This window comes from Sebastes fasciatus, chromosome 12 (assembly GCF_043250625.1).
Source record: "Sebastes fasciatus isolate fSebFas1 chromosome 12, fSebFas1.pri, whole genome shotgun sequence".
NCBI lineage: Eukaryota > Metazoa > Chordata > Actinopteri > Perciformes > Sebastidae > Sebastes > Sebastes fasciatus.
The window spans coordinates 28,258,561-28,286,007 of record NC_133806.1 but is presented as its reverse complement, the minus strand read 5'-3'; the positions used below and the strand labels follow the sequence as shown (position 1 = coordinate 28,286,007).

General features: G+C 40.2%; 2 protein-coding genes across 3 annotated transcripts in view; one reads left to right on the top strand and one right to left on the bottom strand.

The window, feature by feature from the left end:
- fbxo43 (F-box protein 43) overlaps positions 1-5,430 on the bottom strand; it is a 10,756-nt gene extending 5,326 nt beyond the window's left edge. The window contains exons 1-4 of one of the 2 annotated variants that reach the window (XM_074654527.1): positions 5,227-5,430; positions 2,560-3,396; positions 1,687-2,436; positions 803-905 (exon numbers count right to left, since the gene is read on the bottom strand). In XM_074654527.1, the coding sequence (XP_074510628.1) occupies positions 803-905; positions 1,687-2,436; positions 2,560-3,338 (1,632 nt within the window). In that variant the 5' untranslated portion in view covers positions 3,339-3,396; positions 5,227-5,430. Of the gene's footprint in view, positions 1-802; positions 906-1,686; positions 2,437-2,559; positions 3,397-4,705; positions 5,104-5,226 lie in introns of those variants that run through there. The other variant, XM_074654528.1, reaches the window with a different exon arrangement.
- LOC141779628 (sperm-associated antigen 1-like) lies at positions 5,364-27,447 on the top strand. The gene is made up of 19 exons (XM_074654525.1): positions 5,364-5,481; positions 6,897-7,044; positions 7,288-7,447; positions 7,563-7,685; positions 7,774-7,838; positions 8,071-8,183; positions 8,292-8,397; positions 8,598-8,728; positions 9,985-10,091; positions 10,511-10,646; positions 12,646-13,101; positions 15,548-15,647; positions 16,333-16,485; positions 17,112-17,269; positions 20,182-20,323; positions 21,118-21,244; positions 22,088-22,252; positions 24,167-24,475; positions 25,930-27,447. The coding sequence occupies exons 2-19, from the start codon at positions 6,899-6,901 to the stop codon at positions 26,056-26,058; spliced, it is 2,826 nt and encodes a 941-aa protein (XP_074510626.1). The 5' UTR covers positions 5,364-5,481; positions 6,897-6,898; the 3' UTR covers positions 26,059-27,447.

Below are 27,447 nucleotides of genomic sequence, written 5' to 3'. Positions count from 1 at the left end.
ATATATATACATACATATATACATATATACACATATATACATACATACATATATATACATATATATACATATATACATACATATATATACATATATACATACATACATATATATATACATATATACATATATACATATATACACATACATATATACATATATATACATACATATATATACACATACATATATATATATATATATACACATATATATACACATATATACATATACATACACATATATACATATACATATATATACATATACACACACCTATATATATCTTTTTATTATGGTAAATTAATTAAGTTACAAAATAACTTGGCAAATCCGTCAAGACGTCATCACTTCATTTATGTTGACGAAACTGACGAGCTCTATTCATTAAAGGTCCCATATCGTGCTCATTTTCAGGTTCAAACTTGTATTTTGTGTTTCTACTAGAACATGTTTACATGCTGTAATGTTCAAAAAACACATTATTTTCCTCACACTGTCTGCCTGAATATACCTGTATTCACCGTCTGTCTGAAACGCTCTGTTTTAGCAAATTTCAACGGAATTACAACGGAATTGCATTGCTAGGCAACAGTTTGGGTCCATGTTTACTTCCTGTCATGTTATTCACATACACTGCAACAGGAAATAAACTGGGACACATTTAGAATGTTTATGTTTAAAGCCGTGTAAATGGACAGAAATCCTAACGGCTTGTTTCAAACGCACAATTTCTGAATACAGTCTGTGTGTGTTTCTCTGTATATTGAGCGTTTTGGATAGTTTAACTAATATGTCTTACCTCGAGAGCAGCCTCCACTTCACTCAGGTGGCTTCTTCTCTTAAAACTAGCTCGCTTGTCTTGTTGGATGATTTCGTTCCATCTCTTGCACACCTGACCACACCTGCCCAACACAAACAAATGCATGCATGAGACCAATATTAGGGATGCACCGATACGGATACCCGATCGAATATCGGGCCAATACTGACTCAAATAGCTGGATCGGGAGGCCGATCTGTTCAATTCAATTCTATGTTTATATACATTATATACTGTAATTTTAATTAATGCGCACGTTTTGACCAATATCTTGCTGCATTAAAAAGGTTTCGATTTTTTTGACAAGTTGTTCAGTAAGTAGTTCAGTAAATTTATATCTATGTATTTACTTGCTACATTTTGATTTACAAAGTGAGAAAAGCAATGTTTAAGTCAAGTCTGATGTTGCCTTACACATAAAAGAATGATCCCAGTCACAGTGAGGCAAACAGCTTATTAATTAAACACTGGTATTGCATCGGTACTCTGTATCGGCCGGTATCAGTACTGAAAAAGTTGGATCGGTGCATCTCTTACCAATATTTTTAGCCCTCATTGCACCTTTAATAGTGGCTGTGTCCTTGACTGTTCGTTAAGCCTCACATTTTTAGTAATAATCACGATTAATTTAATAAAAAGACAAAAAGCAAGTCCTGTACTTTGGTCTAAGCATCCATGACAAACTGTATGAATTCTACATATTCATAAATTTATCGAAGGTGCCGTCACAAGTAATCATTATGAGTTTATTGAATGACAAATTGGGAACTAACTACTTAACCTTTGTAATGTAAGGTGTGCCAAGATTTTACTTTGTATGTGAGTAATGACTGATAAATTTGTTGAAAACATGAACGCCTTACATGTAGATGCTCTTAGGGGTCAGGTGGCTGAGGATGACACCCAGGACGTGCCTGAGGTTCCTCTTCTTTAGCTCTGTGAGTATGTCCACCTTCCTCAGGCCCATCTTCCTGCCGATCAGCCCTGCCAATGGCATGGTGGTCCTGAACGTCACCGGGGTCTTGGCCAGGGCTGCTGTGGACTTCAGCTGCTCCTTTAAGCTTGGACTTTGGCCATCAAACATGTGGGCTTTCTGTTGGCACATAGCGTGAACCAGCTGCAAAGCTGGAGTCAGAGAGAGGTTGACTGGGGTTGTCCTGAGAGGAGTTACATATGAATTAGCAGGAGCGGGGCTAAAAGGTGTCATGCTCTCTGACTTGGTTGTATTTGCTCTTAGTGGGGTGGCATCGTCTTGTTTTGCAGAGGTCAAACTATCAGAGGTCATGCTATTACCACATTTAGCAGAAAGGGCACTGCGAGGGGTGGCACTATCAGCAAAAACCTCATTGTCTTTAGAACTGCTGTGGCACTGATGAAGATGTTCGTGCTGTCTCTCCGCCGGGTCTTCCTCAGACTGAGAGCCCCCTTCTTTAAGTGTAGAAAGCCTGTTCTGACGCTGCAAACGGGAGCGCCGCTTTGCCTCTGCCACATTTGGGGTTTCACAGTTTCCTTTGGAGAGCAGCAGCTCCAGGAATGAGCCGTCATGATCCACCGAGGAGTCTTGGGATTTATCAAGTGCCAGGGAACTAAAACCACTGTCTTCACACAAAGACCTGTTACAGGGTTAGAAGGCGGTTAATAGAGGCATGTTTTATGATTAATGTAGGGAACATTCCTTTATTCAGCTGGGAAAATTTACAACAAAATTCCAAGTGTCTAAAAAAAAAAGCACGTACCTGATGTATTTGGGTGTATGTGAGGATGACGGTGTGCGCAAGAAACTTGAGCTTTCATGTAGGTTATTTGTCACACTGCTGACCGGTGATTGAGAACTTTCCTTAGATGATTTGATAAAGCATGGAGTCTCAATATCAGTTTGATCAGAGACAGAAATGCTCTCACTGAAATCTGCATCGGAGAATGAAGCACTTCTTTCAAAACTGGAAAGGTTACCAGAGTTGAGTTTACCATCTTCAAGAGTCGAGGTCCTCGTGAAGAGGAGACGACGTTTCCGACCAGATAGCGGAAGATCCTGCTCCAACTTTAAGGTGCTTAATGCGAAAGCTCCCACCACAGTGTCTAGAGAGTCAAACGACGCATTGAGCCAGTGTTCAGACCGGACACCGATGGCAGATTCAGTCCTTCTGGTGCATGGGGATCTCGTGTTGTCAGCTTTGACCTCTGTGGCGGGTTTGCACGTGAGAAGCCGGTGTCGCAACAAGGCATCTCTTTTGTATACTTTAGGAGTTTCACACCAGCTAACTGCTGATGGCCGCTGTGTTCCCCTGGAGTCTTTACCCACGGGTTCTCTGGTCCTTTCCTTGGGTGTGACAGAAAGCCGCAGGTTCTCTTTAGGTGTTTCACTGAATTCTACTGGAGACCGACAGGTGTCAACTCCAGAGATGCTCTGCGGGGTGTGGAATAAACCTGAGTATCCACTGTCAGCGCAGTCTTCATAACAGTGCTGGCCTTTGCGGCTCGCATGGTAGACATTTGATTCAGGAGTGCACTGCATTTTTCCTCCTGCGTGCACTTCTTGTCCAGTTCACCAAGTGGGGATGTTGTCAGCTGACCTGCAGACAACAAAAAGAAGTGAGCGAACCTACCCTTACCAAATAGAAGTTTATTCAAGTTTGCTATTAGTATACTTACTTTAAACTTAAAATAAGAGAGTATGCTTTCAATTTACTTTTTATGTACTTATCAGAGATATACTTAAGTATACTTGGGTTATACAGACAAGTATACTTGGCTTATACTTGTACGTAATCTTTTGATCGAGATATACTTAAGAAAAGTATAATTAAGTATTCTTGCCTACTAAAGTGTGTGAGAGTTTGTAAACAAATCATTTGATATGAATTCACTTCAATTCATCAAGATTTTTCTACGTTTTTGGATTCTCCGTTCACTGTGGAGGCATGTTAGAATTTTTTTTTTTTTTTTTATCACAAAACATCAAGTCAAATAGCAAAAGGAGCAAGTCTCTTTATGTGATACATAAATCATTGGCTAGGTACTATAAGTTAAAGTATACAAAGTGTACTTTCTTAAAACTAAAAAGTGGGCCACAAGTATACTTGCAGTATGAAAGCTATTAAACTGAGAGTACTTTAAAGTATACTTTCATAAACTAAAAAGTGGGCTACAAGTATATAACTATTAAACTAACAGTATTCACTTGTAGTATAGTTCATAGTATAGTTGTAGTACAAAATACAACTTAGATGTAAACTAGTTGTGTACGCAGTTTACTGTTCTTACACTCAAAGTACACTTAAAAGTATACTTGTATTAACTAAAAAGTGGGTCAATTTAGTCCCAAGAAGTATTGAATTAGTACACTTACAAGTATACTACTAGTATACTTTCATAGACTAAGCTACTGGAGTTACACTGCACTATATTCATTTTTAACAGTCTCTTCTGCACTATATTAACTTTTTTAATAGTCGTGTATCACAGCTGTTACCCTGCACTATATTCAGTTTTAACAGTTTTCTTCATCTCCTTGTATTTTTATATCTGGTATATTTTTTTGTACTTTGCACTACTAACTTTTGTACTGCCTTTTTACTAACATGTTTTGCACTATGGAACTGTGATGCTGGAAACTTGAGTTTCCCTCTGGATCAATAAAGTTACTATCTATCTATCTATCTATCTATCTAGTACATTGATATTAGTATACTTAGTAGGCATACACTTCGGGGAAATATACTTGAATTTACTTCATAAAATAAACCCAAAGTGTATTACTTTTTCGTAAGGACCACTGAGGAGCATGAACTGTGCCTGTCTGTTAACGGAGTAGTTAATTCATGCTATTAATTAATGCTAGGTAGGCTAGTTTAAATGTTGCCTGTGTTTGCGAGGTCTTACCGTATATTACGGGTTGTCATGTTGGACTCACTTAGTGAAAAGAGATGAAGTGATAAATGTCGAAAGTATCCAAGTCAGCGTTTATACTGTAGGCAGCAGTTTATTAAGCACAAATGGTCAAAGAAAGTGAGCTGGTTGAACACTAAATGCTCTCAGCTGTTTCATCAGCGTTGCTATGATGAGAGGGCGTGTTTCCAGTTCAAATCCCACGTTGCTAGCTCTCTGTGCTGCCGCTCTAAAGCGAGCTGGAACCGCCGAAACCAGAAACTAACCCGGACTAACTGATAGTGGACCCCGGGGACACAAACATCCATAATAACCTTCCAGCATATTGCAATTAAAGTGTTCTTAGAGAAAACAATGTGACAAACTAACAAGTTATCACCGTAACTACGTTAGCCTCCTACAACCACTGCTAGGTAACCTTCCCACACATATATAACTAACGTTAGTTAACTATGTCGTCAATTACAAACAAAACATTATATATTAGACATAGAATTATAACAAAAAATACGTACCTCTACACAAAACTTGACTAACACTAATGACTGTCGGCTCAGTTGTAGGTGTCAGCTTGTAGGCTATAAACGTTAAACCCCTTGTTTGTGTTGCTGCTACATGTTTATCTGCAGGCAACCACCAGCCACGAGTTCAAATTTGGAGCCCACTGTGGCCTGTTGTGACGTGTTTCCGCTTTGCAGTGCAGCTTCCGGGTGGTGGTTACCATAGTAACAGGCGAGAGTTTAGCCAAAGGGGTCACCAAACGGCAGCAGGTAATTAAAGCTATTTACTTTAACTTTGATAGCATTAAGTTAAGTTAACATTACGTTTATCAGATAAGAGGAACACTGACATTTCCTAAATGAAAATTCTGTATTGCTTTAACGTTTATTTTCCTTAAATAATTCACATCATTTAATCACATTCTGTCTAAATGAACTATAGGCTAATGTTGGGTTAGCTAGCTTTAGAGAGCCAGTCTGCGCTTAAGTATACTTAAGTAAAGTTCAAGTATATTTCCCCGAAGTATACTTAATGTAGTATACAAATATCAATGTACTAGTAGTATACTTGTAAGTGTACTATTTCAATACTTATTGGGACTAAATTGGTCCACTTTTTAGTTTATAAAAGTATACTTTTAAGTGTACTTTGAGTGTAAGAACAGTAAACTTTGCGTACACAACTAGATTACATCTAAGTTGGATTTTGTACTGCAACTATACTATGAACTATACTACAAGTGAATACTGTTAGTTTAATAGTTATATACTTGTAGCCCACTTTTTAGTTTATGAAAGTACACTTTGTATACTTTAACTTATAGCACTTAGCCAATGATTTATGTATTACATAAAGAGACTTGCTTCTTTTGCTATTCAATCAATCAATCAATCAATCAATCAATCAATCAATTATTTTATTGCCATGTCAACAGTTGATTGGTATTTGTTTCGGTGCAGTGCTCATTAAAAACAGACAAAAGACAAAAGCACACACATATAAAAAACATAGTGTACATAGGAGACAACCATCTACATTTATACAATCATTCAGACCAATAAAATCCTGAAATGCTAAAATACTGGTCCTTGTGCTATTGCAACTTCCCCTAAAGTGTCTAGTGCAAAACATTCCTAAGTGCATATTGGCTGGAGCGCAATTCCTTCTGCATTTGACTTGATGTTTTGTGATGATAAAAAATAAATACATTTTTCTCACATGCCTCCACGGTGAACGGAGAATCCAAAAACGTAGAAAATTCTTGATGAATTGAAATAAATTAATATCGAATGATTCATTTACAAACTCTCACACTTTAATAGACTACTTTATAAAAAAGTAAGCACAACTACAAGCTAAGTATCTTTCTGTAGGCCTATAAGGCAGGAATACTTAATTATACTTTGCTTAAGTATATCTCGATCAAAAGATTAAGTACAAGTATAGCCAGGTATACTTAGACTTTACTGTATACTTGTCAGTATAAGTTTTAGACTTGTCTGTATACTTGTCTGTATAAGCTATATATACTTAAGTATATCTCTGGTAAGTACATAAAAAGTAAACTGAAAGTATACTCTTATTTTAAGTTTAAAATAAGTATACTAATAGCACACTTGAATAAACTCCTATTTGGTACAACATTGTTTGACATAGTAACTGAGTAAACAGATACTTTTCCCAGGTATGAGTGCAGATGCAGCTTTCGCTCTTCAAAACCAGTCCTCCACCGTTGACTATGGCGGGAAGGTCCCTGTGGAGCACCTGGACTATGATTACATTGGAAAATGCAAGGATGCAAAATACCTGAATAAGATCCTGAGAGTACTGAGGTAAAAGCCACATAACTGAGCTTGAGGTGTGAAGGGGCGAGTCAGAATAGATTTTGTATGTTCATCAAATATTCATTAAGATAATTCTCTCATCCTGGAAAATGTACATGCACTATTGAAAATAGATTACATACCACCAATTGCAAAAGGATAGTAGAGCACATCATGACACCATACATTCTGATAAACTTGACTTGCTACGAATTTGGTCTTTCAGAATATAATGTTTTACTTTGTGTAAAGGTCTGGCGATGAGGGCATTTATCCTCATCTGATTAAGTTCTGTGAGAGTCACTTGGAGAAACTGGACCCGAGGAGCCGAGCTCTCAGGAAGGAAAACCCTGTGGCCACAGCAGCCAGCCTCTCTAATGATGAGTGGAGCCAACTTGTTGATGAGTTGAAGGCATGCTACACATTGTAGTAACATTTCTTTTATCAATCATACTCACTTCCTGCTCTCTTCTTATATGGCCGAAATGAGTAATCTTTATTAATTAAAAATAATTTGTTCTTTACAGACGTGGCAAGAAGAAACCAAAAAGACTGAGACTTCACTAAAACAGCAGTCAGTGTTTGATGATCTAGTGAATGAAAATATGCCACCAATAAGAGGTTCCAATTGCTCCGTTCCACTTAATCAGGTAAAAAAATGTCTCAACAATGTACCTAACATGTACATTTATGTATACAAGAAATATACTAAAATTAAGTCTGATGTCACCACCACAGACTTTAGGTCCAAAAGAAAAGAGGAATTCTTCAAAACTCCCACGTGATTATCGAGAATGGGACAAGTGAGTCATACAGTCTCTACTACATTTGTCTTTTATATTCAGAAGAAAGAACACACTGTTACAGCAGCTGCAGGCACTGTACATAAAAGCTGCCACACATTTCACTTTGTAAAAAGGCCTTAGCTAAGCTTCTTTCATTACAATGATCCACAGTTAAACGGTTGATGCTGTTCTAGAGCATCATTTTGCAGAATATCTTCCTTTACCCAAATATATTTCTCTCTATTTCCAGGTTTGATGTTGAAAACGAATGTGAAAGAATCGATGGAGATTTGGTCAAAAATGATTCATCTGTCATTATAAAAACAGGACACCCCAAAATCAAGACTAAAGTGGATGTTTCATGTAATGTATTATTTATATCAGCTCATATTTATCTTGTGGTCATAGCGAAGCATTGTGTATACTGAAGTTGTGTGTGTCTGAAATGTGTGGTCTCTGCAATACATCCAGTGCTGACACAACAGGAGAAGCTCCTTCTGGCGAATCGTGAAAAGGACAAAGGCAATGAAGCTTTCAGAGCAAACGATTATGAGGAGGCAGTTGCATACTATTCCAGGTCAGGCTCTTAAAATAACTCATTATTATAGAAAGCCTTTTACATCTCCTAAGGGGATTATATTGTATTTCCTGGCATTTAATTAGACTTATGTCATTCATTTAAGTCTGATTCCATTCCCATTTACTGTAACTCTAAGTGTTTGTCCATTCACCTCATTATGAATAAAGGTTTATTTTATTTTTGGTCTTCCATTACAGGAGCCTTTCCATTATACCAAATGTGGCTGCATACAACAACAGAGCCCAAGCAGAGATCAATCTCAAGCACTGGCACAACGCAATGAGAGACTGTTTGAGGGTACTCGAGCTGGAACCAGGCAATATGAAAGGTGCTTTCCTTTTTTTGTACAGTAGCACTTTAATGGAATTATAACAACACATGTAGACAGAAATATGATTATAATGTTGGCATCATTTTATATTTCCACTACCTCAAAAAACACTTTACAGCACAGGAGTTAAAGAGGAGGACTAGTTTTTTGTGCATGTACTTAAGGGCTTTGACGGTCGGCCGTCGGACAGTTCGGGGCCGTTGGTGAGGGTCCGTCGGCCATATTTTTGCGGTGTGTCCCGCACCGTCGGCTCTAGTCTGCACGCGTTGGAGGTTTTGCGGCCGATTCAGCATGTTGAATTGGCGGTGCACGTCGGTGAGACAAATCACTCTGATTGATTCAACTTAAACTAAACAGTGCACGAGAAGAGAAACAAAAGCGAGGAAAGCAAGCCAACGAGTAAAGACAAAAGGAAAAACATAGAAATCTCTTACTTTTCATCTTTATCTCATCTGATCATTCCAATACACAGATACATGGCCATATGGAATGAAGCTAAGTGGTGAGTAAGAGGTCTTAAAATGGTCGGCAGACGCTGGTTGTTTCATGTACGTATCATAACAACGGCTTGTATATCCACAGTCCTCGGTCTTCCGGTTTCCCTTTTTGAATGACAAATACAGACGACCGTGATCTGCTGGTGTGGAGAGTTATTTCATCTCATGCAAGCGCAGAACGTACGTGCTAACTGGTCATCGACTGTAGTCTTTGCGATGTGTTCAAATGTAGCTTGTCACCAAAAACAAAGGCGATGTGAGGCAGCGCAACAGACGGACTTCGTCGCCACTAGTTCTCTGACGTCGGGTTGGTGTGTCCCGCAGCTTAAAAGGTCAAAGTCCACACCAAAGGGAGTTCCTCTCCCCCACAGAAACACTGCTCCTGAACTGCCTGAAACGCCTTGCTTGAAGTCCTGCCTTTTTCTTCCGTTACGTGGTGATGTCACCAAGAAACACATTTTGCCCAGCAGCTAGTTTGGCAAAATGTGTTACTTAACAAACTAGCTGCTAGGCAAAATATGTTACTTGGTGACATCACCAAGCGAGCAGGAGCTCAAACAAAGGGTGAAAAGACATGCTGCAGCACAGCCGGAATGAGAAAAGTAAAGTGTTTTTTGAACATTAAAACCTATAAACATGCTCTAGTAGAAACCCAAAATACAAGTATGCACCTGAAAATGAGCATGATATGTCCTCTTAAACAGTAGCTTCAATGTGTAATATCTATACTGTATGTGGTTTATTTTTCATCATCAGCCCTGCTACGTCGTGCCACCATTTATAGTCACATGGGCAACTTCCAAATGGCTGCTGAAGACCTGAGGGTGGTGCTCAGGGAAGAGCCGCAGAATGCTGCAGCCACTGTAGGTGATACAAGCACTGAGGCATGTTGATTACATGCCAGTAGCCTTTTTGTCCACTAGGTGTCACTAAATTTGTGTGAGATCAGGCACTTAAAACAGATTGCAGCTGCTGCAAGATATTAATACAATCACATGTAGTCTGTTGTTACTGTAAATAGAGAATGGTGTAGCTTTTTCAGTTGTTCTATGTTAGATGTGAGCTCAGGGTGTACTTTATTTAGTCGTCACCTTTGAGGACATTGTTTATATGTCCATTCAATACATATTAGGGATTTTAATGTACTGTAAGCCATTCACTATAGCTCAGTGGTATATGGGTGATTGTGGTATCAATAGTGTGTCACCTTTGTTGACTTACTTAACAGAACTTGGGTTCCTACTTTTGACAAATTCTAATGTGTTTATTATTTGTGGTTTAGAAACTTCTGTCTGAAACAGAGAAGAAGATGACGGGATGTCAACCAGAGCAGCAAAGCAAAGGCAAAAAAATCCTCATCCAAGAGGTAGAAGATGAAGATGACGACAATGACGACGAGACAAAAGCAGAACAGACTGGTGAGATTGTGTAGACACCTCCATAATCAATATCTATATCCTTGACATACACACACGGACACAAGCCAGTGAGCGTTTATAATTCCCTGAATCCATCCAGAAATCTATATATGATCAATTTAAATGAAGGTAATGTTGTCTTAGCTGTATTTAATACAACATGGACAGTTTAATTAGATTTTAGAGATAGTCTGCTTTTTAAATCAGCATCCGTTATGTGTTGTGTAAAAGCAGCATTTTGCAATTTTTCAGTGGAAAAATGATTCTTGTACCAAGGCCGTGCATTGAGTAGCAAGCCCTTACTCCCCAATTACTACTGCTGATCTTAAATCAATATAAAAACTAACAGCCATATACGTAGTGCAGTAGATCTGTAGCTCTATGGTGGGTAAAATGACTGAATTTGCTTAGTTTTATAGTAGAGCCTGACCAATATATTGGCATAGATACTATCGTAGATTTTAGTAGGGCTGGGCAATATAACAATATATATTGTTTTATATACTTTTCTATATTGTTTCTATCACAACATACGCTAGGCCTATATTTATTTCTTTTCTCTATAATTTCACTTAAAATGTTAATTTTGCACTCAAACTCTAAAAATTAGAAAATAGTCTGCACTTTTCATTTGTCAAGTATTTAATTCATACAGGAGTTTACAAAAATAGGCTTTACCATGTGGTTATTTCATATAGAATACTTATTTACTGAACTACCAGAAAACATGCTATATCATGATATTTAACCTTATCAAGATATGAAATGATCTCTATCGTGAAGATTTTGGCCATATCACCCAGCCCTAGATTTTAGTTTATCACAGAAACATTAGTGTTTAGATATAATGTATGTCAGCAATAAGTAACATTAAATTGTAGTACAAAAATGCAAAAGATATATATTTGAGAGGGTTTAGAAAGTTTCATAATTATCTAGTTATTCCACCAAAGAGAACATTTGGTTTATTTTCCAAATGTAAAATGTCCCACTCAGAACATGTCTTATTCTTAATTATTTCATCGCAAGATTTAAAGGATCCTGATCGAAAATATTGTTACATTATGTAATTATTTGTGTCGGCTGATGAACCGTAAACTTTCAAATATCGACAGTCGGCAACAAAATTCCAATATTGGTTGCCCTATTTACAGAACTTAAAACTCAGCATTGAAATTTGAATGTATAAGACTTGCTGAATACTCTGTGGTTGGTCAACATCCAATATTTTGGGTTCCTTGGGTACCCACGAATCTCCCCTTTACAGACATGCCCACTTTATGATAATCACATGCAGTTTGGGGCATATTTTTTATGCTAAATGCAGTCCCTCTGAGGGTTTCTGGATAATATTTGTCATTGTTTTGTGTTGTTAATTGATTTCCAATAATAAATATATACATACATTTGCATAAAACAGCATATTTGCCCACTCCCATGTTGATAAGAGTATTAAATACTTGAAAGATCTCCTTTTAAGGTACATTTTGAACAAATAAAAAATGTGATTAATCATGGACAAACATGCGATTAATCACAATTAAATATTTGAATCGATTGACAGCCCTAATATCTGTATATTTGTCCCCACTGTAGCTGCCTGGCCTAGGATTTGCCCTCTAATCCACTGATTTTCACAAAACATCCGAGAAAGCCTCACCAATCTGGTAATAGTAGGGTCAGTCACTTTCATCCCAAACCCTTCTGTCGGCCTGTGCTATAGAAAGAGGAAACACCCCATGGCCCTCTGGGTAACGTGACATACGGTCTATGCTGTGCGTGCTATCTGCCCTGCCCCCACCCAGTGCTTTCATAATTCACTGCTGAGTGTGGCTGCTTCCTGGAACTCCCTCTCTGAAGTGGCTCTATGTCATGTGTGTCCAACCCTCCCCCACTGTGATGTAACCGCTGACTCCTTCCTGTGGGTGTGCCTCCCCCTTCTCTCTCTCTCTCTGTGTGTTCTCTCTGGTTCTCTGCCTCCCCTCCCTCTCCCTTCTAGCTCATCCGGTTGAACCCAGCCAGCCTGTGGGAGGGGAGGAGAGCTCAGCTGCTCCTGCCGAAAGGGGAGACATGGGTAACGCTCAAAAGAAGCCCCACAGCAGAGGGGACGGGGGTCCTCACACTGACTCCAACAACTCCCACCATGGACACTGGAAGAGCAAAGGAGGCAGCTCTGACAAGTACAAAGTCACGCAGGAGTCCAAGGAAAAGGTAGCCAATGGATCAGGCAAGAGGGGCTCGACAGCTTCAGCCCCGGCTGATCAGAGCAACAGCGGTAAAGACACTCCGGTTGGAGGAAATGCAGGGGAAACTGTCAACCTTGATGCCCCATGTGGAGCCCTGCCCCCACCTCTGTCCCGGCTAAAGAATGAAGGGAACCTGCTGTTTAAAAATGGACAGTTTGCCGATGCACTGGAGAAATACTCGCTAGCCATTCAAGGCTATACAGATTCAGGTAGGGTGGAAGAGTCCTCATGGTTGCTGCTGTTGTTGTTATTATAGAACATGGTTGGTAGATCAGTCACATAGTGTGTATGATGTTTGATATTGGATATAAGTTTACTATAGTATAGCATAGTTTACTATGCGCCTCCATGTCAGTATCATTTACACTGTGTGTTATAAACAACTGGCCCATATTTTAACTGACTGATGTTTCATCACCAGTCTCACCCATATTTGAATACATATTTCTTTTACGGTGTTTATGCTCTGGAGACTGTTTCCTATAACTGGCCAACGCAATTGTAAATCAAAGGTCATGACCTTGCTGTCATAATACCAGTGCATCCATTTAGTTTATATTGCTTTATCACAGTGTAGGATATAACAAAAATAAAACACCAAAGAAGATATTTTCCATGAGAGAAATTATACCTAAACAACAGAAATGATCTCTCCAAGGAGACATTAATGCACATAGTCTAGAAAAAGCAACAAAGATTTCAATATTTAGGAGCTAAAAGTTTGGGCTGTTTGTTTGTGTATTTAGTGATTTTTGTCCCTACAGCGATGCGTCAAAATGTGGCCGTTCTATGTGGTGTATACGGACAGTGTTTATGTTTTAGCCTCGGCCTGGCGCTAAGCCTCTCAGCTCAGGTCTGTCCAGGTCACATGACCGCTAACCACTCACTGTGAAATTGAATCTGTAGGACCGCAGCTATAATTCTCACAGAGAGGGAGAAAGTGATGGAGGGAGAGAAACTGCTGCCTGTCGGGCTCATCCACCATCAAACATACTCTCTCTGTCTATCTGTGGACTGCTATAATGTACTCACTATACTATATACTCTATAAGTGACTGGACATCATCCAAGGACCATCCTCCGTCTGATGTAGGGACGGCTACATGTAATGCAGACAGAATAGAGCTCAGAGCAGAGATGAGGATACAGTCTTTCAGTGGTTGGTGGTCTGTCAAAAAGGGACACTTATTATTGACATTCAAACGGTCTTTTACAGGGTCTCAAAGTCATGTTTGGGTCTGTATATTGATGCCGTAGTTTGTACCACTAACATCCTGCACATGCCCTACTGTCACAGTAACCTCACTAAGTGTGAGGAGTTGCTGAGACATCATCATCACTGCCTCACTGTGTCATCATCCATAATCTAATTTCATCTGATGAGGTGGCATGCTAAGCTGACTGTTTTTAATGTTGCTCTGTCTGTCATATACAGTATAAGCCTGATTTGCCCACGTCAGTGATAGTGATGGTGAAAACGGTGTCCCGTTAGGCAAGTGGAGAGAATAGGAAATTGTGCAGTCTGTGTGGGCAAGTTTCAGGAGAAAACGTCCTAGAAGTCGTTCGCGATTATTCGCTAATGAATCAGCCATTTTTTATCTGTTCAAAATGTCGTTTTGAAAGTCATGCTTCCAATGCTGATGCAAGTTCTTCAGACAGTCAATACAGGATGCCATCATTGCAACACACACACACACACACACGGCACCAAAGGTGGAGTGTGACGAGATATTGGCAGTATAACAGACACTGAACCTCAAATTGAAATCCATGTCCTTGTTGAGCAGGACTCCCATGTTTCCATCTGTGTCAGGTCAGAACACATTGTACTGTTGCGTACAGCCAGTAACCTCTGAACATTTTAAATCAGTCATTCTCAAAGTGGGGTCCGGGGACCCTCAGGGGTCCGTGGCACTCTGTCAGGGGGTCCACGGATTAATTAGCCATAAATTATAAAATGGTGCTGTATCATTAAAAAGTACATATCTACAGGTGGGGACCATTTGCGCCAATAAAACAAGCATATTGTGTCCATTACTTTCACTTGGGCAAATAGAAACTCAATAATCCTGCTGCTGCTTAGCTTAGCTTATTAGCCAGCTAGCTAGCTGACGAACATAGGGAAATACTTGAGTCAGTCCACATCGTCAAATGACGCTAAGTCCAAACCAGCTAAGTTGAGAAAATATGACGACAGTTATAACAAGCGACAGTGACGGGAGACTAAAATGCGTCTAAGGTGCTGACGATTGAAGCCAGCCAAGCTAAAGCGACATCTGATTACAGTGCACCTGGAATATCACAGCAAAACAAAGCGGTGTTAACATGATTCATATTGAAATATGTTTCTGTTTATCACTATTAAAAAGGTCTGAAGTATTTAGGTTGAAAAGTTTTAGAATAAATAGTTCTAATGGCATCTAAGAGTATACATGGCAGTAAGCATTATGCTTAATCTGGCCCCAAAAAGTTTGAGATGCCTTGTTATAAATGATTCATACAGGCTTTTTAAAGCCACACATAAACCAGCCAAGAGATTATTTAAAGCCTGTTTAAATGTTTGACAGTGTTACAGATATTCTGTCTAACAGATCCCAAGAGATTGGTAAGCTACATACACTGTTTCTGAGTTGTGTTTCTCTTTTTTTTATGCAGGAATCGATAGTCCAGAGGATCTGTGCATTCTGTATTCTAACAGAGCAGCCTGCTACCTTAAAGATGGCAACAGTCAAGAGTGCATACAAGACTGCACAAGGTGAGACACGTTATTTACTATCTTGTAACACTGTACAGAAAAAAGGTAACGCCTACTCCATTCCACAATATTTTTATTGACCCTTGTTTCGATCCTGCTTGGATCTTCGTCAGGTCAGTGTTTACTCGAAATGTAGTCAATAAAAATATTGTATGGAGTAGTGTGCAGGCGTTACCTTTTTCTTTACTGATGCTGTTCTGATAGCCTCACACCTACGTAATGTGCATATAATTAATTTTTAAGCTGTGGGTGTCAACCCAAATTTCACAATTCATACTGGGTCTTACCTTGAAAAGCTTATCATTTCCAGCCTTCATTTAACATCATTTGACATACCTCAGTAGCAGATGATTATTATTTTATGAGGTTATTTGCACTAGGGTGTGTTGTAAGGAATTTTTATTAATCTCTTTAGAAGTTGTATAAGGAGCAAACTCAGGATAACTTGAGGGAACCTCCCATGTGAAAGCCTTTAAAAACTTGCTATGTTTGCTTAAGCTTCAACTTCAAGGGCAAACAGGGTTGTGTGATGGTTCATTCACACATACACCACAGTACATGTGTACACCAGAGTACTATATACTTACACAGCACAAGATTCCCAATCCAGCCCTCTCAGACAGTAGCATGTATAGCAGACTTGATCCTTTGCTCCTGTCTCATCACATCTATTTATACCGACCAGAGCCCTGGAGCTTCAGTCATTCTCCCTCAAGCCCCTCCTTCGCCGGGCCATGGCTTATGATTCCATGGAGCGCTACCGTCCGGCCTACGTGGATTACAAGACCGTGTTGCAGATAGACACCAGCGTGCAGGCAGCAAACGACAGCGTCAACAGGTATTAGCCTTCACTTCTCACATCACTGAATGAGTGTCAACATTCATATTCACATGGAATGGTCTCATTGGCATCACAAAGCCAGCATTTGACTGAATAAGATATGATAAAGAGATCTATGATGAAAGTCTCTTCGCTATCCATTTTAATTCTTTGTGACACATAATATCATGAGGTGTCTTAGATTAGGAAATAAAAAAGGTACGAGATAAGGAATCACTCTCTGTCTTGTATAATATTATCAAAGACTTAATTCAATCAAATTAACAAACTTACAAAGTCTTATTAGTGGCTAACAGATTTAGCTGGTGTTCAAAAGCAGCTCCAACTAGAGGCTAATTATGGCTTTCAGAGTGCATGTCCTCTCTCTGTTACGCAATAGGGAAACTCACCTGGCTGCTTTGTGTTCAGGAGTGCCAGAAGGTCACAGCTTTAGCACACGTCCATATATATCTACAACATGTAACAATAAGATGCTTGCATAAAGACACACACTAAACAGTACAAAACTTGGTGTTAATTGCACATACCTTTAAGACTTACTTGCTGTGAGCCTTTTTAATACTTTGTCTGTGTATTCCATCTATATGGGTGTCCACGTGTAACATCCATGTATCCTCCTCCAGGATCACCCGGCTGCTGATCGAGCAGGACGGCCTCGAGTGGAGAGAGAAGCTCCCGGACATTCCCCTGGTGCCTCTGTCAGCCCAGCAGCACCGCATAGAGGGGCCACCCAGCGCAGAGGTCCTCCAAGCTCGAGCAGAGATGGCAGTCAGAGATGCAGGTCTGTTTTGAAAAAGTCATAACCATGAACTGTTGAGATTTGTCCCCCAAAACACAGGATTTTACACTTACTTGGGGCTAGAAATATTCTTTGGGATATTCTTTTTGCTATAAAGTCTCGACAAGTCACATGTGGACAGTGTTTTCGGGCTCCCGTGTAAATCCTTAACACGGCCCTTACGAAAAAGTAGTATCCTATATATATTTTATGAAGTATACTTAAGTAAAGTTCAAGTATACTTCCCCTAAGTTTACTTCACGTAGTAAGTATACTAATATCAATGTACTAGTAGTATACTTGTAAGTGTACTAATTCAATATTTCTTGGGACTAAATTGGCCCACTTTTTAGTTTATAAAAGTAAACTTTTAAGTGTACTTTAAGTGTAAGAACAGTAAACTTTGAGTACACAAGTAGTTTACATCTAAGTTGTATTTTGTACTGCAACTATACTACAAGTGAATACTGTTAGTTTAATAGTTATATACTTGTAGCCCAGTTTTTAGTTTATGAAAGTTATACTTATAGTGCTTTAGCCAATGATTTATGTATTACATAAAGAGACTTGCTCCTTTTGCTATTTGACTTGATGTTTTATGATGATAAAAAAAAATTCTCACATGCCTCCACGTGAACGGAGAATCTAAAAACGTAGAAAATTCTTGATGAATTGAAGTAAATTCACATCAAAACATTCATTTACAAACTCTAACACACTTTAATAGGCTACTCTATCAAAAAGTATGCTTGACATCAGTAATTTTACATTTTTCATACTAAACATATGATAATCTTATAAAATAAGATCCATTGTTGTTGATTTGACTGCTACACAATAGTGTATAAAATACTTTATTACTTCCACCTCGACCAACAGCAGCAGTAAGATGATATGGGCACATGAATGAATCAGTAATAATTGATACAGTAATACCCAAAGTGTCTGCATTGCCGTTGAGTACTTAAACTTTTGACATTTTGATTAAAATAATTGCGTACTTTTGTGACGGAATGACTGGTTTCGTCACAGGTTGTGAGTCAATAGTATAAAGAAAGTCAACCGCACACAGGACAGGAGAATAGAGCATAATAAAAACACTCATGTATTGAACCCATGAAACACACCCACAAGCAAAGCAGTTGAAATCAGCAGACCAACAATAAAACCTACCTAACCTAATGTTACATAGTTTACATTTTCATTGCAGGACTTGTGATATTTTGACACAACAAAAGGATTCTTCTTCCACCACCGTTTCACATCGACGTAGAGGATTAAAAGAAAATAGCCTCTATATTTTTACGACTAAAATTCAGCTTGTTCCTGTTTCTCTTTCACTCCGCACTAAGATAGGGGGGGGAGAATGTCAAAGGCCTAATTTTTATATAAGTGGACGTGTCACCTCTGTTCACTGACCAAGCAGTTTTTCCATTCCCAGGGCTGTGCTACAGCTGTTATTTTTAAAGCCGAATGAAAGAATAGACCTGCTGGCACAGTTTTTCCTCCCAGAAGACACTTTGCAGCAGATTGATTAGCCCTTAGTCCACACCGTGGCTGACTGCTGACTTAACTCTCAAGCCTCACGTCCAGCTAGCACAGCATTAATTTCAAGGGTTTAACCCCTCAAGCTTTTATAGCATAGGAGACTGGCATATTCCCTTGTGTTAGGCTTCCTTAGAAATAAAATAGAGGTCAATTAAAGCAGCAGTGGGTTTAAATGGAGCAAATTTGATTAAAAAAGGTTAATTTTATAAAACGGTCACTATATCCCAACAGTAGTGCATGAGACAGGTAATCTGAAAAAAATCGTGTGCCTCTGTGTCCTCCGGTGCTCCTAATGGCATCTGCAAGATTTCACAGACCAGAGGAAAACAACCAATCAGAGCTGATCTGGAGCCTGTCGTCTCTGAGCAGCTGTCAATCACTCATGAACTCCGATCAAACGGTCAAACTAGGCAGCGCTGATCAAATATGTGAGGGATAAAGTACAGCGAGCCGGTCATTGTTGTGAAAGAATCCCCTTCAGGGCGATGAGAGATGGCATCGCCCTGAAGGGGTTTCTTTCACAACAATGACCCGCTAGTTGTACATTATCCCGCTTATTACACTGCTACTTACTTAAGAAATCAATAATTTGACACAAAAACAGTCCGCCAGAGTCCAACATTCGAACTGCGTCCATAGCAACGGTCTGCTATAAAGAAATAACAGACCGTAGAACGCCGTGATTGAACAATCAGAATCGAGTACTCAACAAGGCCATGGAATAAGAATCAATATTCTGTTACTATAATGCCTATTTCTCTCCTCAAATGTTTTCAGAATCATCTTGTAGTGTACTGTTTAGCTGTAAAATTAGAAAGTTTGTGACCCGGCAGCCATGTTGAGATCTGTTGATGAAATACCAAGCACCGCCCACCAGCCAGAGCACACTTTCTCATTTTACAGCTAAACAGTACACTACAAGATGTTTCTGAAAACATTTTATATGAGAAATAGGCATTACAGTAACAGAATATTGATTCATATTTGATCAGCGCTGCCTAGTTTGACTGTTTGGTCGGAGTTCGCGAGTGATTGACAGCTGCCGCTGTTGAATGAACAGCCAATAGGAACGCTCTCTCTCTGAAGTGTCCTGTGATTGGCCAAAGTCTCCAATCACAGGCTAGATTTTTGTAAAGCCTGAAAACAGAGCCATAAGGAGGTGCAGAAGTCTAGTTTTCTCTCAGAACACTTGAATTACAATATGCTGAAAGGTTATTGATTTTCTGCCCAATAATGCCAAAAATATTCTGCGTACTGAAGCTTTAACATGTATTGCAAGTGTCAATGTGGATTCATTACTTCACCCGAAAGGAGAACTGCTCTTCAATGTGAGTAAGCCATAATCACCACTTTACTTTGTCTTGCAGAAAGGAAAGCAGAAGTGCGTTTCACAGCGCTGAAGCAAGAAGGGAATGAGTTTGTGAAGAAGGGCCAGTACCAGGATGCACTGGGAAAGTACACTGAATGCCTTAAGCTAAAGCCAGAAGAGTGTGCTATCTACACCAACAGGTTAGAGGAACAACCTCACATCAGCATGAATAAACACCGACATCGCTGTGGCCTCTTTCACTTTCTGTTCCTCACACTGCGTTTGTGATGCTCTACACTTGTTACTCATGGTTTGTTTCCTAATAAAGCAGGAATGTCAGAACACACCCAGACAATCAATGTGTTGGTTTGGATAAATTAAATCAGACCGATTAATTATCTGTCATCTGCCAGGCGGTGCATTCAATCCCAACCAGTCTGTCAGTGGTAGTAAATTAGCATGTATTGTTGGTTCCAGGCTCAGGGAACAGCTGCCTGCTTCATCTCTGTTAATCACAACTCCATTTATAGCCACTATCATATTATCTTCATCTAAAGAGACATACTGCGAACTCAGCGGGCATGCAGTGACCCCTCCCTCCTTTCTTTTTCACAATAGTATGTAGATTGTTGACTATGACGCAGAGGAAACTGTGATGCAGACCTGAAAAATGCCCTATTGTGTGTTCATGTTTGCGTGTGTTGAGCTCTGCTGTGGAAAAGAGCTTGTATGTACAGCCACACCAGAGCAAACACACACTTGCTGCTGCCACACAGACTGAAAAATACTGAAAACATATTCACGAAGAAAGCGAAACTATTCCAGAGATGCAAATTCTATCTCATGCCTCATCTGTTTTATGCTTTCAGCCTTTATCTTCAAGTCTGAGTCACAGCCGATGAGTCACAAACTCATGATACCGTTTAGTCACGCATCATATTAGCTGCTGGTGAAAAAAATTAAAATCCCAAGTGGTGTGTGTGTGTGTTTGCAGAGCCCTGTGCTACTTGAAGATGGAGAGGTTTACCGAGGCCCGGCAGGACTGTGATGCAGCGCTGAAAGTGGAGCCGACCAATAAGAAGGCCTTCTACAGGCGAGCCCTGGCCAGTAAAGGCCTCAAGGTAAAGAGAGCTGCCGTTAATGAGAGAATGTGTTTGTTTATAACCAGGGCTAAAGGGAAATCTTTAAATTAGGGCATTAGGGCACACAAATTTGTCTTAATGCCACAAATTTGTTAAACGCAACTTGCGATTTTTAGATTGTAGCGGGCTTGGTTTTAAAGCTAGAGTGATGAATTCATCGGTACCAACCATGTCATACTAGCTTGTCGTGAAGGAGGTTAAATAACACTCCAAAGTTACGCTAAATTTTGGCGAGGAAAAACTGGCATGGCCATTTTCAAAGGGGTCCATTGACCTCCGACCTCCAGATATGTGAATGTAAATGGGTTCTATGGGTACCCACGAGTCTCCCCTTTACAGACATGCCCACTTTATGATAATCACATGCAGTTTGGGGCAAGTCATAGTCAAGTCAGCACACTGACACACTCACAGCTGTTGTTGCCTGTTGGGCTGCAGTTTGCCATGTTATGATTTGAGCATATTTTTTATGCTAAATGCAGTACCTGTGAGGGTTTCTGGACAATATCTGTCATTGGTTTGTGTTGTTAATTGATTTCCAATAGTAAAAATATACATACATTTGCATAAGCAGCATATTTGTCCACTCCCATGTTGATAAGAGTAATAAATACTTGACAAATCTCCCTTAAAGGTACATTTTGAAAAGATACAAATGGGTAATTAATTTGTGATTAATTGCAATTAAACATTTTAATTGATTGACAGCCGTAGTTTAAATTCATATAATTTAATTTCTCACACCCTGCTAAAATATTTAAAGTGTCACTTGCACATTTTGGTTGCATTCCTGAAGCTGTATTTTGTCCGTCCCTCCACCAGGACTACCTGGCGTGCAGCTCTGACCTGCAGGAGGTCCTGCAGCAGGATCCCAACGTGCAGGAGGCTGAGAAGGAGCTGGAGGAGGTCACGGTGCTGCTCAGACAGAGTCTGGCCAACGCCGAGGCTTCACAAGCCAAACCCAGAAAGACTGTCCCCATCACAGAGGTAGATACACATGCATTTTTCTTAATATTTCAACCGGGCTTCAAGTCAGATACTGTATAGTGCTCACCTGGAAAGTGGCATTGTCTTTTTCCACTCTGGCTCTGGCTGCAGATCAAGCCCCCTGGAATAGTGTTGGCTGTGTGGTGATGAGGGTTTAGTGGCCATAGTCGGAACTGCAGGCCACACGAACTGCGTATTATCACCCTCTCTCTCTGCATCCACTGCAAAGACATGGTTGAAGAATGTCCTGCATATAAAATGGACTCTTTTTAGCTACCATAATTTGACCCATCAAGTCAAATATACAGCATATTAACACTGGACTGTTCTCAACAACTGCTCATTAAAACTGTAGGCAGCCGTTTCCACTAAACAAGCCCAGACAAGCCACTTAGCATGCAGAATGTGCCCTTGGCTTAACAACACCTGCCTACGTCTCTTGGCCTCTCTCATTCTGTTAAAGTCTGGTATTTACAAGAATGCAGTGTGCACATGAACATAGATGCACATCCACCAACTTACCTATAATTAGGGCTTTAAGCTCCCTCCTAATAAACTTTTTGGGATACGAGATACTGAAGTAGATTGCAATTTGAACTAGGTCATCTTTACGACGGTGGTCAATTTGGCAAAAAAATGCTCCAAATCAAACAACGCCATGTCCAGTTGTGCACCCAATAAACTCAGCTGCCTACACACGATCCAATCTCCAAGCTTTTAATAACTTTTGGCTCCGGAAATCTTTTAAGATCCCGGGCGAGCCCTCGTTTATGATACGACCCAGCTCGCTAGGGTAAAGGGAAGCAACATAAAACCAAATTTTCTTGGCTCATTTTATTCACAAGGAGTGAACAAACAACGAAAGGAGGTGAGGCAGACTAAAGGAAAGGGCTTGTGGGTGCTGTTAAAATCAAATAAATAAGTAGAACAAAAAGAGGACTCTTAAAATAAGAGCTATGAATCTAACTTACTTTAAAGAAAACTGAATGGAAAATAAAACCTCACTAACTAACCTTACTTATTAGAACCAAAAAAAACAGTCTAAACAGCACCGGTGAACACTAGTAACTCTAGACAAAACAACTATCCTACCGTGTTGAAGTCAGTTATGAAATCTAACCCGGCCCACTTCCCCATCTACGAGTCGAGTACCTCAATTCACAGTTAACAACCACAATTAACATTATATAGTTCCTTAAAGGAGCATAACCATGTGAGAGACACGTTAGCCATGACGACTGTCAGGCTGGCCAAACATTTAAATCTTCAGCTGGGAGTTGCCTCCTTGGGATTGGAGGACCGGGCCGGGTACCGATCCAATCAGGAACCTCCAGCTCAGAGAAGGGCGGTGCCTCAGCTGGTGGAATCAGTCCCGTACAGGGGACCACACATCCTGATTTACATAAACACAGTACTACAAAGCCAGGTTAGACAGATGAAGAGGCTGCCGGCTGCGGCCGTAACATAAGCATTGCCATCTTTCCTCAACGTTTAAAGGGACCGTATGTACGTTTTTACACGTGTAAACATTTTTTAATTGTTTTTGTGTGAACAAGTTGTAACCTAAAAAATGAGACCTTCTGGGTTTTCTCTATCAGCCTGTAGAATGCTTTTAATGCAAAGAATGTGGGCCGTTTTTTCTGGGAAAATCCAACGGATGTGACGTCATACAAGCTCGTGAGTGCCTTTACTCTCTTCAGTTCCACTACAGGGCTAACAGTGACCTATGCTCACTCACGTCTACGTAGTGTGAGCACAAGCGCGAGCAACAGGACACTTGACTGTCGTTGACTTAACGGCCACAGGTGTCACTGTGAACAAGCAATTTCTGATTCCTGCATAGAGCCCCTTTAAAGCTTCTCCAGCAAACCCTCTTTCCTCTGTTAATCCACTTCTGTTCATCTTCTTCCTCAGGTTGAGGGTGACGAGGAAAACTCAGAGAGCAGTCACAGAGGAGAGGATAATACCATCAACCTCCGGCCGACCGACACCTACGAGTTCGGCCAGGCTCTGTACGCAGCTCGCTGCAGCGGAAACACAGCGGCCTGCGCTGACCTGCTGGCCTCCACGACCCCGGAGATGCTTCCCCAGTTACTGAGCACCCAGGTGGATGGAAAAAACATCATCTTCATCATGCAGGCGCTGGACTCCCACCTCCTGGAGAAAGACCCCAACTTGGTCTACCGACACCTCAACCACCTGCACACCGCCGACAGGTTCTCGGTAAGATACGGTTTATGTCCCATTCATGGGAGGTTTTGGAATTCGCAAAATAACCTACCATACTTGCCAACCTTCCCTTTTTTCCCGGGAGACTCCCGTTTTTCATTGCCCTCTCCCAGTTTTCCTTCCGGGGTCACAATTCTCCTGCATATCTCCCGATTTATGGCAAATTTTCCCACTTTTTTTCCTTTTCGTTATCTTAGTCTGTTTCTGGAACTGAACAGTGTGTATAATCCCTACTGTTTCCACCCGGACGACAATACAGCTACACCAACTGTCGTTTCCCGGTGGAAGAGAGCAATCTATGCTCGCAACACAGCGCAGTTTGAGCTCATGTTTGAGCTGCGCCCAAAGTTGGGCTTTGCTCAATGCAGCGAAAAGATGCATTGAGCATCTTTCCTTGGAGTTAAAGGTTGAATCAAAAGTTTAACATAACAATGCTGGTTTAGTGTACTAAAATCACCAGAAAGCAGGAAACAAAGTCTCTGAAACTCCATTTTTTTCTGGTGATGGACCACCAGACCCCCCATTTTGGTTTTCACATCCTCACTATTTTTAAGGTCTCGAGGTTGGTAGGTATGTAACCTACACCCTAAAAGGCTGACACGGTCTGGCGCTGTGCCCATGGTTGGACTTTTTCTTTTTGTTAAGAATTAAGACTATCTTGTGTTCATCTTTGTAGTGGATTATTAGTTCTGTTTGGTTTCTTGGATTTGGGTTTTCTATTATATTTTTTCATTCGAGTGTTTCCTTTTTTCTTTTGATAAGTCCACCCCTCTTGTCTTGTCTGGTTTTACTTCCTGCCTTTGATTGTTTCCCAACTTGGAGTTGGTAGCAGGCAGAGTTCAATTATTTTAATCATAAAATAAACTTACAGAGATCAGAAATGCAGCTGATGCGGCAGGCAAAAAGCTAATCTACAAGGTAAAGTGAAAAGGAACAAAACGCTGGAAAACCTCTCTCAAGGGAGAAACACATCAGACCAGGAGCGACGACAAACTGACAAAGAAACAGGGGAAACACAGAGACTAAATCCACCAGGAGAGCAGGGTGATTGAACACAGGTGGAACAAATCAGGGCAGGAAACAAAACCAGACGAGACACAAGAGGGGTGAACTTATCAAAATAAAACGGGAAACACTCGAATGAATGAATATAACAGAAAACCCACATCCTCGAGACAATTACAGAACTAATAATCCACTTAAAAGATTAACACAAGATGAATTCTTAACAAAAAGAAAAAGTCCAACGTCCTCCGGGCACAGCGCCAGACTGTGACGAAGGCTATTTCGATAAAAAATATCTTAGTTTATTTATAAGTCACGTATCTCCTTACAGAGCTCACATTTAATTTGCTAACTACTTCACCTAATAAATCATTATGTAAGTGATCTGTCCACTTTGTCCCCAGCAGCTGAGCATTGGGTGATAAATGATGCTGTTTTCGCAGGTCGCGTTGATGCTGCTGGAGAAGGACGAGCGTCGCCACATGACTCAGCTGTTCGAGCATCTGTCCGTTGTGCAGAGCGCGGAGTTCACTAAGAACGATGTTCAGAATCTGGCCAACAAATACATCTGACCCCCGCTGACCCCCTGCTGCCTGCTGCATGAGCTGCTGCGCCACTACAACAACTCTTGGATCTATGCAAAACGCTGCACAAGAACTGAGTACACGAAAAGGCAGGAAGCTGCAGAATGTGCCCCCGAAAGCAACGCAGTGGAGTCGCGTTCACTCTCCTGGTCTGTGCTGTAAATGATCTGATCACTGTATGTTTTTGAGTGACAGTATAAGGAATATATTTTTCTCTCCAGAACATTTTTGCTATGCAGATTTACTTTTGTACCACCACTAACCATTTGCGTTGTACAACAGGCAGACAGCGGGATACTATGGACCTTTCACTTTAGTGTACTGATAAATAGGGTCCAATGTGCAATGTTATATAAGGCTACAGGCGAGCGTTTCCCCTACAGGCAGGTGAGCTTCCTTGTTTCGGTCAGTCGTTTGATAAATGAGCTTCCATCAAACACCAGCTAATTTTCAGTGCATGCTGAATATTACCCAGCCAAGAACAAGCGGGGCCATTTGCTACGGAGCTAATTAAGATAACATAAAGTTATATTACGACCATATGTTCTCTATCTGCATATCTTAAAGCCGTTCTGTGCAGTATGATAACAGTATCTGAACTGATATCTACTGACAACGCTGTAGGAGAAAGTACACGATGTGTAACCTTACACGACTCTTTTGTTTATTCAGCTATGCAATTAGCAGACGTCAAGTCACTCTCAAAAGGCTGGTGTTTGTGTCTTTTCCATAAGGAAGGACACGACGTCATCCAACCTATTTGTTTACCAAATTAGCCTGAAACGCACAGCCATCTTCACAGCAGTTCAGCCAAGCAGACGTGAACACACACTGGAGAGAAGCAGCATCTTTACGAGATGCGTGCCTTAGATTTCAGACTAGGGGTCGACTTCTTTTGGTGAGATACTCCCTAACGAGAGAGTATATTTATGTCACTCAGTAGCTTTTATCAAAATGTTAAATGGTTTGGATTCATGCATCATAAATCATACATATATTCACTTAGCTACATGCACGTAATTGTTTAAAATATGTCATTGATTTGCAGACATTCTGTCAATGTTACGTATTTAATTATTGGACATTCCAGTCATCCAACATTGAAGACTTGCCTGAATCCAAACCATTCTTTTGTTTTCAAATGTTTTATCTGTTCTACATGAATGTACCACATTTAGTTCAGGGTGACAAGTTGGGGGGCGAGAGGCAATAACTTCAGTTTCTCTTCACTGTGGTTTTAACGTTATATTTCAGTAGAGATGTAAAACAAAATGTGTACAGTATTCACAGAGGGCTATTCAATAAACTGGGAACATATGTTTTCTTCTCTGTGCTAAAATGAAATAGATAAATAAAAAGACAAATGGAGTACCCTAA

Bases quoted from the DNA above. Each gene is read 5' to 3' on its own strand.
- LOC141779628 (XM_074654525.1), top strand. From the start codon at position 6,899: ATGAGTGCAGATGCAGCTTTCGCTCTTCAAAACCAGTCCTCCACCGTT. The intron at 17,270-20,181 runs GTCTGTTTTGAA...TTTGTCTTGCAG, and splicing joins GATGGCAGTCAGAGATGCAG to AAAGGAAAGCAGAAGTGCGT. The intron at 24,476-25,929 runs GTAAGATACGGT...CTGTTTTCGCAG, and splicing joins ACACCGCCGACAGGTTCTCG to GTCGCGTTGATGCTGCTGGA.